Source organism: Sinohyriopsis cumingii, chromosome 1 (genome assembly GCF_028554795.1).
Source record: "Sinohyriopsis cumingii isolate HCF-2022 chromosome 1, ASM2855479v2, whole genome shotgun sequence".
NCBI classification, from domain to species: domain Eukaryota; kingdom Metazoa; phylum Mollusca; class Bivalvia; order Unionida; family Unionidae; genus Sinohyriopsis; species Sinohyriopsis cumingii.
In genome coordinates this window covers 85448300-85462287 of record NC_142961.1, presented here as the reverse complement: position 1 = coordinate 85462287, position 13988 = coordinate 85448300, and the positions used below count along the sequence as shown (strand labels likewise).

The 13988-nt window shown below is 35.0% G+C and overlaps 1 protein-coding gene across 13 annotated transcripts in view; it reads right to left on the bottom strand.

Moving 5' to 3' along the window:
• LOC149807275 (uncharacterized) overlaps positions 1 to 13988 on the bottom strand; it is a 181209-nt gene that overhangs the window by 39984 nt on the left and 127237 nt on the right. For all 13 annotated transcript variants that reach the window (XR_016422200.1, XM_089964394.1, XM_089964370.1 and 10 more), the window contains 4 exons: positions 13305 to 13457; positions 9311 to 9466; positions 4434 to 4521; positions 2181 to 2259 (listed from right to left, as the gene is read on the bottom strand). Coding sequence is in view for 12 of the 13 variants with exons in the window: in XM_089964394.1 (XP_089820520.1) it covers positions 2181 to 2259; positions 4434 to 4521; positions 9311 to 9466; positions 13305 to 13457 (476 nt within the window). In the remaining variant the exon portion in view is untranslated. The remainder of the gene's footprint in view (positions 1 to 2180; positions 2260 to 4433; positions 4522 to 9310; positions 9467 to 13304; positions 13458 to 13988) is intronic.

Genomic DNA, 13988 nt, shown 5'->3' with positions numbered 1-13988 from the left:
TGCTGGTTTGTCATTTAGTTTAGTCTATATTCCATATTTGTTTCAATATACTCCGTGGTGATTGGATGGCTGCACATTCTGTGTTCAAGAGCTAACCATGCTGTGTTTGTATTGTTATACTTTCTTCATTGAATTCATCTCTCATGTTTAAATCATAAGATTCTTATATTTAATTAATCAATATGAAAGAAAATAGAAGTTAAAAAAAACAACAAAAAAAACAATTTATCAATTTGCAAATATGATTGGTAATAGCAACATATAGGTACAGAACTGCATTTTGTAGCCGACACAATGGACAGAGATGTTTAGAGTTTATATAGTTTACTGTCATCAATTTTAACTCCAGTGGAAAGGCAATTATGTGCATTTGCTTGTAACATAAATAAAAATATTTATGTATGTACACTGTAGATTTTATATACCACTCACTGTATAAATGTTTCGTCAAAAGGAAACTTGGCAAGCCTCATGCCCCTTTTATAAAAAAGGTACACATCTCATGGTATATCGATAATATATATGTATACACACATATGCACGCTTGCTAGGTACTAAATGACAAATCTATACATGGAACTTTCATTTGATCTAGGTCACTCCCTCAATCCCTACCTGCAGGGATTTTACACCTTAGTCTCAGTTCTTATATGGTTCCAAAATGCATCCAATTATCAAAAGTCCATAAAATGAGGTTGTATTTTGTGATGCATGGTGATCTTGATACTGTCATTTCTAGACTAAGTCATGGTTTAGAAAGAGTGTCCTAAACTGTCTTATCAACAGTTAATTGTTCAATGGACCTTTAGATTTAAGATATGGGAGCAAGGCTTCAAATCGGATAACATCTCAATTAAATATTTACAGTATTTATCACATCCCATGCACGTCTGCCATAATGAAAGAATCAACATTAAGAGCAAGATACATTATAATAATAAATTATATATATATATATATATATATATATATATATATATATATATATATATATATATATATATATATATATATATATATATATATATATATAAAATCAATCCAAGTCACTCACACTGTCTCACTGTTGAGTAAATTGTCCCTGCAACATTTAACAACAAAGTGCCAGAGTTATATGATCCAAGGCATCCAAATGGACGTGTGTCCATTCTTGTGTAATATTAGACAATTCCTCCAACACCATTTAATATGGTGACTTTAAACCTTAACATATGACTGGGGATGTTAATGTAGATGTGCACAATGGTTTTCAATTTGGATGCACTTTTGGAAGCAGGGCCAAGGGCTGGGGATGGGGAGTTGTTTAACATAAACGAAAATTCAAACTGTGTGAATTGGTGCATGTGACTACTGATTCAAGTCATATAGGATGAATGGGACTGTTGGGATATGCTATGTGGGCATACAGTTGTGATCCCTGAATCATGGGCTAGGCTAATGATGGTATGTGAGAAAGCTTGCCAGTAGCTTCTAGTGTGTCGGTGGTTCTTTCTGGGTTCTTCCTCCAACATTTGTACTGGTTGCCATGTTTTGCCTATCTTGTGCTGAAAAATGACATTAAACCCTACACACGATAGGCTATACATGGCAGCCAGCATTAATGGTGGAGGAAGAACCCAGTAAAACCCGGGAAAGAACCACCAACCCACGAGAAGCTACTGGCAAACTTTCTCACATACCCACATTGGCTGAATCTGAGACTCGAACCCACACAAACAGAGGTGAGATGGCTGTGATCCGAAACGGGGAGCGCTTTAGACCACTTGGCCACTCAGGGCCCATTATGCAAAGGAAAATAAAGTATTTTCAGCAAAAATTCAACCTGAAATTTAAAATTTGTATCTGTTTGGTGAGCTTGGGCAGCTGCATTATCCAATCATATTATTATGAGTTATCCCCAATTTTTATCATTTTTATCCTGCCATAAAAAAATGACCTGGTGATGCAATGTGAGATTTTGAATATCAATTTTTTGCATTCTTTCACTTGACAGATTTGCTCATGGCAAACGGGGGGGTGGGGGGGGGGTAGGGGGTAATTTTTAAATATGGACACAAAAATTGGGATATCAAATGAACTTAGGAGTATGCATGGAGATGTATAATGGAGTCTATAAATCAGGGCTACTCTATACACCAGTAAAACATATTCAGTGAGTAAGATGGAATACATGTACATACCATTACTAGGTTTGAATATATATGGGACGTCTCTGGCACATCTATTGGAGGTATCTTAAATTTTTTTCTCTTGACATGTCTGCAACCAATAGAGAAATATGCAGTATTAATATAAAGATGCTTCTGATAATTTTTATGCAATACAAACACAACGAAGTAGTTTTTGGTCTTCAATTAATTTTTAAGTATATGCAAAATGTTCACATCCCAAATGCAATTATATTAAAATGTTAACAGTAAGTGCATGAATATTTTTGAGAAATGGCAGACTTAATACAAAGTTTCAAACAATATGGCCCCATTATATCTCAATGAACTATTTCATGCTAAAAAAACAAGGCACCACTTCCAATATCAGCTAACCACCTTTCCATCCCAAAACCAAATAAAGGACTCTTTAAAGAAAGTGTTCATTATTCAGTATCACTAATTTCAAACAAAATCTCAAAGGAAATTAGAAAAGTACAAATTAAATGCATTTAATTATAACCTAATTCAATGGATGAAAAGTGCAACCTATTCGATTTGACAAATACATGACAACTTAAAGTATAAATTCACTAACCTTCCACTTTGTTGTCTCACTATTTTTACTCTATACATGTATGCACAATGTACTTGGACCATTGTCATTTACATTTTCTGTTTATTATATCTATATATAAATAGAGCTTATTATCAGTGCTCTGTGTGTGTGTGTGTGTGTGTGTGTGCATGTGTGTGTGTGTGTTGTGTGTAACTATGTACATATACTTTGAATGTAAATATGCATATAATAAAGATCCACAAGCAGGACTGCTTCCATGCAACTGTGTAACTCTCTTTAAATAAAGTCATTATTATTATTATTATTATTATTATTATTATTATTATTATCATTATTATTATTATTATTACATGAGAACATGAGAACTTTCATCAAAATCAACTAATCTATTTTTACTATACTAACATCTCACTGTGCAGGGTCAGAAAAAAACAGACCAAAGCATACACAGGGGCCTGATGACAGCAGTTAGGTTCTATACTGGTTGTAGTTGGAGTCAACTTATAAGTGATTATATATGGCAGTCAGCAGGAGACTGAGGAGAACCACAAGTTTTCATTTCATTCAGCTGACACTGTTCTAATGAAATTTTCTATGAAAAGAATTAGTTCCACAGAATGCTAAGTCTTGCTTGGTCCTCCCATGGCATATTAAAAACCTTGCAATGTTACCAGTGCAAAAAAAAGGCCACTGTGACCTACTTTTATTCATGGTGCGTAGTACTCTCTAACATGAATATACCCATCCAGTTTCATAATTGTACATACAACTGTGTCAGTAAAACTGATGTAAAAATTTAAATTTTAAATGCTCATGTTCAGACCTTGGGTTAATTCATTTACAGTTATTTTCAATTACTTTTAGGTCATGGAGTACGCCGTTATTTCACTTAGATCAGATTAACTCTATAAATTAAAAAACTTTTTACAATGTAATCATTAAGTTTTTAATCACTTCTAAACATATTTTATCATAATTATTGCTTACTATTGAAAGCTGCAGTGGCTCAGTGGTTAGTGTGCTGGACTTACAACCAAAAGGGTCTGAGTTTGAATCTTGCCATCAGACCAGCCTGTGTAAGCTACTGTGGAGTGTTCTTAGACAAGGCACATTACTCCAATTACCTCAGCAGCACTAAAAATAACTTGCATGGGTTGCTGTGCCATGAAGCACATACCAAACCAAAACTTACTTTTGTGTAACATAAAAGTGATAGCAATGTCTTGTTATTACCATATATACTCTATTATGATTCAAGTCCAACTGCAAACCAGCAGTTCAGGATCTATGTTGTTAGATCTACTGATTACTCATAACAAAATGCATACACCTAGGCTGGCTGGTTAAATATTCCAATTAAATGCTCTTGTCTTCAAGCAGATATAACATTGATTGTCAATTGCCCAACTGCATGCAGTATTGAGCCTGATCAATCAAGTGCTCTACTGCATACAGCATTGAACCTGATCTGCCGTCACATAATCCATGGGCAGAATAGATTTTAAACTGTTCAACTGAAATGAAGAGTAGAATAAAGAGTAAAATTAAATAATAAAAAAAGACTGCCATATTAAGTGCCGGCAGATCTGGATTGATGATATTGATTTTCATAACTTGGGTGCATTCTACACACCACTAATAGCAAGTACAATGTTTCATGTTGCATAATTATATTAGATTAAAATAATTTCATAAACCTTTCATACCTGATAATGAAAACTACACCAGCTGCTGCCAGGACCATCACAAACAGACCTCCTATCACAATACCAACAATTTCTCCCGCAACCAGATCTGTAATAAAATTTTCATTTTCTAGCCAATAATGTGGAAAATCAACAAACAACTTTGCATCAATCTATCAAAGTGATTATTTCCATTTTTAAAAATCATGTCTGGAAATTGTTGGATATTCTTGAAGAAAATTAAATTTCTCTTCCAGCCTAGCATGATGACTATCAACCAAATATTGGATAACAAGACAAATTAAATTTCCCTTTCATCCTAGCACACTGACTATCAACCAACTATTGCATAACACCTGCTTAATTATCAAGGTAGGAGTTTACTTTGCTTTTTCTTTCTCCACATGCACTGTTGTTCAGGTTGTCTGTCAGGAGACTAGTAAACCACCAATGGAGTCTGCAGTACATAACACTTTCAAACATAAATTATAAATTCAGCATCGCTTCTTCACTTTCAATAAATTTCACAACTTAAAAGTCATCTATCAAGGAGACAAACCCTGATTTTAAAGAAACAGATTTTCTAATTAGTAGGTAAAGGAATCAATTCTGAAAACAAAGTGGATGGTGATTGCTGGGGCTTTTGGGCCGTACAGTTTTGAAATCTTTAAGTAACAAGAAGCTGGTCATGGTTTGCATGTCAAGTCTACCCTGGAACTTTGATAAAGATACAGTAGTCATTAGTCAAAATACTTATTGAGAGGAAAGTAAACATAAGGTTCAAGTGGGCCTAAAGTCACTCAAGGGGTGATATCTGTCTAACATCCAAATGCAAAAGTAGTTATTAAAGAAATATGAATAACATGTTTTCTGTAGAAATGTTTTCCAATACTGTTGATTGCAGTTATTATAAAACTGTTTCAGGGTTTCTCTATATATCTTTTTTATTTTCGCCTATGTCTTATGGTACATCAGTATCATTTGTCCAGTACTGAAAAGCTTTCATCCAAATTACTTTCTGTCAAAGTTGGTCAAATTCTATTGAGCAGTTTATTTTATATAAAGCTGTTTTAAATGTTTTTCTATTTTTAGTATTATGCTCATAGCAGGTCATCATCAGCTATACAAAGTTTAAATACATTTTAAAGTTGGATGCTTGCTTTAAAATGTGGTCAAAATCTATTGAGGTGTTTTGTAAAGAAGTTGCTGAAGACTTTTTCATTGTTAATAATGGTAGCCTTGATGGTCGATTGGTATTCTTTGTATGAATCTGAAATCCCCTTATTAAATCCTCTTCATGACTGAGTGCTTCTTGTACACTCATGTACAAGTTGGGTATATCTTGCACTCAAATCTAGCTTGCCCTTAGTAGTCAGAACCAGTAAAACTGTTAAACCTAGCAGAAAGATGGTTTCTCTTCATTTCTCTGAAATATCAATGACCTACAGATACATTACCATAAGTAAGGAGGACGTAAATGGGCAACATTAGTTTCACCTCCCTTTAGCTTGTTAATTCAGCAAACAATTTTAATTATGTAATACTTACCTGCTATTACTGAATTACTTTCCTTTCCCTGGAAGCCAAGTGTTACGTGTTTAGGCTCGAATAAACAGTAACAGAGAAAGAGTGAAAAGAACGAACTTTTTTAAATTTAACAAATAATTTATTTTCCTGGAAAATTCTGTAAAAATGAAAAAAGGAGAAGAACTTACAGTTTCAAGAATCAAATCTAAAAATAATCGAAGAATAATCCATGAATTAAATTGCAAAAGTCCTAGTAATTTCAAGTTCGAATCCTGATCGAAAATCCAAGATGGATGATGATGACGTATGCTGTAGTCAGTACTGTGCTTCTCTACAGTTCCTTGTAGAAATACAAATAATGGCATTCCGGTGTTGGAAATCCAAATTAAATTTGTAAGCAATGTCTTTCCAAAATTTCTGTGTGAGCACTTCTCAAAATATTTCCAGAGAATAAAGAATTAATCCTTTTGAAATCCAACTGATCTAAGAATTATTATAGCTCAAATCTGGCTACAACAAATTAACTTGACATCAGTATGAAAAGCCCAAAACTGAGAAATCTCTCTCAAAACAAAGATTATATTGTATCATAAGATGCAGTTTTGAAATTGCCCCAAGTTGCAAAATCAGAGGGGTGGGGAGGGGTCACAGGATCATGTTTATATCACATACATAAAATATGGCCTTGATTAGACCAATGATTTTATTGTCAGAATAAAAATTTTAAAAAAAGTGTTTACTTGTTAACTCACGTAGTCCCATCATGACCTTGACAACAACCAATCATTTTAAAATAAAACAGAACTTTGTTTACTAATTCTGAATCCAGGTCAGAATTTTGATCAGCACCTGTTGTTTATAAACTAACAATCAAGGTCAAACAATTTTCTAAAAAAGTATCATCTCTAGTGAATAAATTTATATTACAATAGCATTTAAGAAAAAGAAAAATTTAAAACTGATAAACAAGCAATTAAATTGAAATATATATATATTAAATCATAACACAAGCTAAATATTCCCTTCTCCAAATACTAACTAGAGGATAAGAACTGAAAAGAACATGACAACAGTCTGTCTCTATAGTCTTAGCCAACATATGGAACATCTTCCTCTCTTGACTTTAATAAAAACTATAGGATGGGGTGGGTAAGGGGGGTAATTAAGAAGGACTCATTAACAGTAGTGCATAATAATTAACAACAATTTGATTATGTCAACTTAATTCCACTGAACTATATATACCCTAACCATAGGCAAAGATGTCCTAGCTCCCAAACCATAAATTAGTGTAGAAGCTGCCGAGGATCTGAACAAAAATTATGCCCCAGAAAGCTCTAAAGTCTGGAGAAAATCCTAGTGACCCAAAACCAACAATAGTTTGGGGCATAAGTTGGGGGGAAGGAGGCAGTAAACCTCATTGACAACCTTATCAGAAGTCCATACTTCCTCCTCAATTACCACCTGACCTGAGAGGTGGGTTATCATTTTACTCTAATCAAAGGGAAGGCTCTGCTGCAACTGGTTCTTCTGGGACCTCATTTAAGTCTGCAAGAAAGAAAAGGGTATCCCAAGGCAAGATGGAACTGTCATTTCTGTCCCTATCTCTGGACTGGGAGACAATGATATAGGGTTTTGGTTGACCAGTAACCACTCATCAACAGTAATGCTACAAACCCCATCTTTCCTTTTTGGAAAACAGAACTGACTATCCCTTCTCAATGATTTTGGGAGAAGAGTGGTGCCTCCTTGCTCTTTTTGTATGACAAAATTGAAGGATGGGGCAGGTCTACAGCCTTCTATGTCCAACACATCTTGAAACCAAGCAGAGATATCCAAGACTGCATGGTGGAGGTGGGGTGGGAAAAAGACTTACAATCCGGAGGACGGTTTACAAATATTGTATAGATTAAATGAGAACATAAGAAAGGGAGGATGTGGATCTGATCCCTTTCCCTAGACAGACAAACAAAAATTCCCCAACTCACTCTCCTCACAGCAACAGAGTAAAATCTTGGGAAGCATGGTGTGTGTCAACTTGGTCCCTGCTCCCAAACCCTAAATCAGAACCCAGTTTCAGGTTGTTCATATAGTGTTATTTTATGATCATGGCCTTTTAGTGAAAATGACCATCCAGTCAGGAGACTGCTCCTGTGGCCTAGTGATCGCTTCAGTGACCTAGTGACCACTCCATTGGCCTAGTGGTTAGAGCATCTGCCTTTGATGTGGGAGGTCGTGGGTTCGATCCCCAGCCAAGTCATAACAAAGACTTACAAAAATGGTACTAACAGCTGCCTTGCTTGGCGCTCAGCATTTAGAGGTTAGTGTTAGGACTGGTCGGCCTGCTATCAGGATATTGTGATTGGGTGGAACATCATGCTACATGTCTGTGGCATGATGCCCCAGTGCAAGACATCACTATAAACTGCCACAATGCAGACATCATAACGATATGACTGAAAAATTGTTAAAGCCATATAAAAAATCCAGATCACATCACACAACACCATCCAGGCAGGAGAAGCACTGATAAGATTTTTAAGATAGCCATGTGGAGACCATATTGGATTTCCGATAAGCACCATTTTCATTTAAGACGAACATATGTGTAACACTTAAAGGCAATCCTTCAAGTAGTTTAAGAGGAGTGATTTACAAATCTTTTCATATGGATGGGCAAACAATTGCTGATGGATGACCAACGATAGTTCATCACATACACTCTTCTTGGTCATGACAAGTAGAGGTAAAAATTATACTGGGTGCTGGGCACCTAATTAGCACTCATCTGTCAAAACGGGGCAATTGCAAGATTAAAGTGATTTGTTGATATGTACAATTATAACATAGTAATGCATAAACTGACAACTAGAGCAAACACAAAGGAAGTTACTTTCAATACATTCACAACATCATGCAAATTAGTAATGATCAATGCATGTCACTGACTGACGAAATTATATATATTTCAAATAAGTAGAAATGACAAGAAAACAGAGCAAAATCAGAGATATTTTATTTTTCAAACAAATTATATTAATTTATAACATGCATTAAATAATTCAAAATGATTGACCTATAAAAACTGCAAAGTCTGTATTTTTAAAAATACTTTTAAATCAACAGAGCAATCAGAAGAAAAAATTTATTAGGTATTAGGTGTCCCAATAATAATAATACATGAAAAAATGGCTAGAATTTTCATGTTTTGCCTATTATGAGAAATAACAAATTAATTTTGAGAATTAAGGGTGTCCCAAGACTTACAGTAGTATTCACATGAACATACATAATCTTACAAAACTTGACTTGTATTCTTAAAACACTAAAAATGGAACTAAACTATAGAGGGGAGATAACTGCTTGCTTACTGTTATCAACAGGAGTACCATAAACCCAATTACTTATGGGGCTTTCTCCCCATTCAGATGAAGCAGTAACCCATAAGCCATATTCTTGATCTGCCTCTAGGTTGTTTAGTTTCAGGAAGTCCTCTTCAGGCTGCATGTAACGTCTATGTGCTGTATCTGTAAATATCAACAGAAACATAAAAGTGGGCACCATTTTACAAACAAAGAGCAATTGCATACAGTTTAGTTTATCAAGTTCAATGAACACTAATCCCCTTAAAACTTCCTTAATCAATACAATGTTCAATAAACAGATTAAAAATTTTGCCAACTATATAGAGTTATTACAAATTTTACCATGTAATGTACCCATCATTAAATGCTCAAGTGTACCCAGAGGATTTCATGGAATTCATCTATTCAGCTGAATAGAGCAAGGATGTCTAGCTCATTTGCTATGGCAGGCCAAATTTTATATAAATGTACTTCACTCATGTCATACGTATCATAAACTATGATACACATACAAATCTGTCACTAACAAGAGACCTGGTCTACAGACCAGACTAATCAGTCTGGTGGGCCGTATATGGCCTGTGGCCATATGTTTGATACCTCTGCACCAGAGGATATGATAGAATATTCATATAAATACACAAGAGGATCTGATTAATTATCTATTGGCCTGAATACACGAGAGGATATGATTAATTATCTATTGGCCTGAATACACTAGAGGATATGATTAATTATCTATTGGCCTGAATACACTAGAGAATATGATTAATTATCTATTGGCCTGAATACACAAGAGGATATGATTAATTATCTATTGCCCTGAATACACTAGAGGATATGATTAATTATCTATTGATCTGAATACACTAGAGGATATGATTAATTATCTATTGGCCTGAATACACTAGAGGATATGATTAATCATCTACTGGCCTGAATACACTAGAGGATATGATTATCTATTGATCTGAATATACTAGAGGATATGGGCAAATACAGCAGAAGCTATGACAGAATATTTATTCATCTGACTACACTAGAAATATGATATATATTCATCTTAAAACTAGATTATATTGATCTGAATACACTAGAGGATATGACTGATTATCTATTGGTCTGAATACACTAGATGATATGTGAGAATATTTATTCATCTGAATACAGAAGAAGATATGATAGAAATATCCATTTATATTAATATACTAGCAGATATGATACAATATCTATTAATCTAAATAAACTAGAGGATAATATAAAATATCCATTCATCTGAAAACACTAGATATGATAAAATATCTATTATCTAAAGACACACAAGTGGATATGATACAATGTCTATAAACCTAAATACACTAGAGGATATGATACATTGAGTGAAGCCTATAATACGATGCTTGCAATGCAGGGAAAGATGTAAGGGATATTTCAGTAGTGTGATAAGGCAGGGGTGCACAACCCATGGCCTGCGGGCCAGATCTGGCCTGCAAACATGTTCTGTCTGGACCTCAGGGCAAATTAAAACAACACAGAACTATGGCCTTGGCTGAAAAAGGTTGTGCACACCTGTGATAAGGCATATCTTAAAATAGAAACATTATTTATAACATTATTTGCTTTCTCGATCAAATGCCTTTTCTGATCACATTATGGTATGTATATTTTATTTGTGTACTTGATCTTTGTCCATGGCTGAAGATAATAGTTTTGGTGTGTACCTGCTTTATATTTTCTTTGTAAATTATAAACAGATGTTTACCTGGGTTTGAGTTCGAGACCTAGCCTTGATTATAACCAATGAAAGTTTGAAAAAATAAATCTGTTTACAGTCTGGAGTAATCTTCAATTAAGATGATTGAGTTTTTCAGAAATAGGTCATGTGGAGATCGTTATAAGTCAGAGATCAACAAGATTGTTCATTCTTTCATTTAATATCAGTCTAGAATTGTTTACATTTGTGTTCAGATGTAATTTGAGAAGCTAGATTTATTTAAATTATTCAATGGAATTATAAACTGCTCACTGACTGTTTAGACAAAAACACTGTTTTGGGATTATTGTAAATTCACTCCGAGGTATCAAGACTGTTGACACATCAGCTCATTCAAGGCTATTGGTACAGGAGATGCCTCTGGGATTCCACATTTGATAATTGTCCCACCATAAATAATTTTCAAGGCAAATCCAGTGAAAGTGGCAAATTCATGAGTGGGTCTAAGGCTGTGCTTTCATGAATGGGGCATGGTGACTATGTGCTACCACTGACCAAGTGAGATTAATATCTCTTCTTAGCAAGGCCATTTCACACAAATGGAAATTAGAGATGGTAGACTGGGCATGTCAGTCAGCTGACTCCACAATATCCCAAAATGAGATGTTAGGTTTGTGACTGGCTCAAGGAAATCATTTGCATTTCATGGGCTGACATCTTATGAGTCATACCTGATCCTGTGAGTTCATGTTTAATAACTCCCTTTAGCTAAGTGGCCAGTGCTTGTGGGGTTAAGTTTTGCTTTCTTGCCTTCAGTAGTAGGAATAGTCCTTTATGGCAGCTGCAGATACTGTCCAGACATCTCATGTAGTATTTGAGGAAATGTACAGAGTCCTGCCATTTTGCTTCTCTCAAAAAGTATGCATAAAATTTCTTATACATCTGTTTATGAACCTCTCTCTACTTCTGAACCTAATAATGTTCTATACTTTAGCATAACTCTGATGTTAACCAATTTTGTCTACTAAAATATGTTTCTTCAATAATACTCAGCCACTCAAAATACCTTAGTAGAACTATTACTACCTTGCGTATCTAGCCCTCCCAGGCTAAAACTTACTAGCTAAAAAGCTAAAAGTTATCTGCCACCTAGGTGGTAGTTAGAATGATCTCCCTTTGATACCTGGATTGGCCCCTAATTCCTGTGAAATCATCAGTTACTACTGGAGCAGAAGGCATTATCTCTATAAGGATGTAACCAGGGGAGGCTGTGAGGATGTGTGTATTATGATTGGGTAAGTGTTAAAAAGAAACAGCTTACTAGAATAAATTGGTTACTTCTTCAAATACAATACCTAATCATAACTCCCTTATAAGAAGATCAAGTAGCAGGTGGAGGGGGATACATTCCCTAAACCTGGAGAGACTATATGTTAGACAGCTTCTAGATAAACTGACTGGAAAATAGACTCCATATGTCGGTGAGAGGCTTCAACAGTTGTAAATATTTTAATCACATACCTGTTGTGCAATATCTTTTCAGGACATTGTATATTTTATTGGAATGGACTCATGTCTGAATTGATTTATTCAAAAAGTTGAACAGTGGAATTTCAACCTGCAAGTGCAATTTGTTCATATCTGCATTCAACCCTATGAGAGGTTTTAGATAGTTGTAGGTCTGGGTACCCATTGCTGATAACAATTAAAATGTCATATCTATTATTTTGTACTTAAGTACAAAACTTCAAGGGGCCCCGAGTGGCCGAGTGGTCTAAAGCGCTCTTCGTTACGGATCAATGCCATCTCACCTCTGTCTGCGGTGGTTCGAGTCTAGGATTCAGCCAATGTAGGTATGTGAGAAAGCTTGCCAGTAGCTTCTCGTGGGTCGGTGGTTCTTTCCGGGGTTTTCCTGGGTTCTTCCTCCACCATTAATACTGGCCGCCATGTATAGCCTATCGTGTGCTGAAAAATGGCGCTAAACCCCACAATAACAATAATAACAATAACAATAACAAAACTTCAAAATATAATTAATTATACAAAATGTAGATATCAAGAGTTTTCATTATGGTTTATGGTATGAGCCAAGAGATCTGTACAAAAGATTACATGACCACAAATTAAGTTGATTGGTACCAATGAAATAAAAGAAAGATAATTATTTACAAAATCTAGGCCTATATTGGTTCTACTTATCTTCTTCCAATGGTCCTGTCAGGATTACACCCATACAATGCCGAAGAAAGAAAAAGAATAATTCATATAATAGAGGACTAAACTAACCTTTACATTTCTTCTCCTGAGTTTTGCAGTAGTAGACTGTGTACTTGATGATGAATGGAGAATTCGGCTCACAAGTCAGTCTGGTCCAACGTACTGATAAGGTCTTGTCCTCCGAAGTTGAGATCAAGGAAAGCTTTGGTGACGTGTCTGGCTCTGTTGGCATCAGAGAAAATATCATGGCATCAGGTTTACTAAACTTAATTGCTTTCTTTCTTTCTTTTTGGTAACTGGTTTAATTTCTTTGTCAATAATCATTTAAAAGTATAATTACAATAATAAAAATAATATGTGCTACAGTTGATGAACAGAAAAGTGATTTAGTACTATGTAACTATTTATATATTTATTGCACAGCTCTGGTTGGCCAAGTGGTCTAAAGTGCTTGCCTTTACAGATCAATGACATCTGACTACTGACTACCATCCATATGGCTTTGTGTAAGGCTAAACCAACAAAGGGTGTGTGAGAAACCTGGCTATTTGCTTCCTGTGGGTTGGTGGTTCTTTCTTGAGTTTCCCCAGGTTATTCCTCCACCAAATATACTATATAGCTATCATGTGCTAAAACTTGGTGTTAAGCCCACAACAACAAGCAACATTTATGTCCACAAAAGATTTGAAATGATCAGAGCATTTGCTTACAACAGAGACCATCAGTTCAATGACAATATTAAACTGTCCCCTA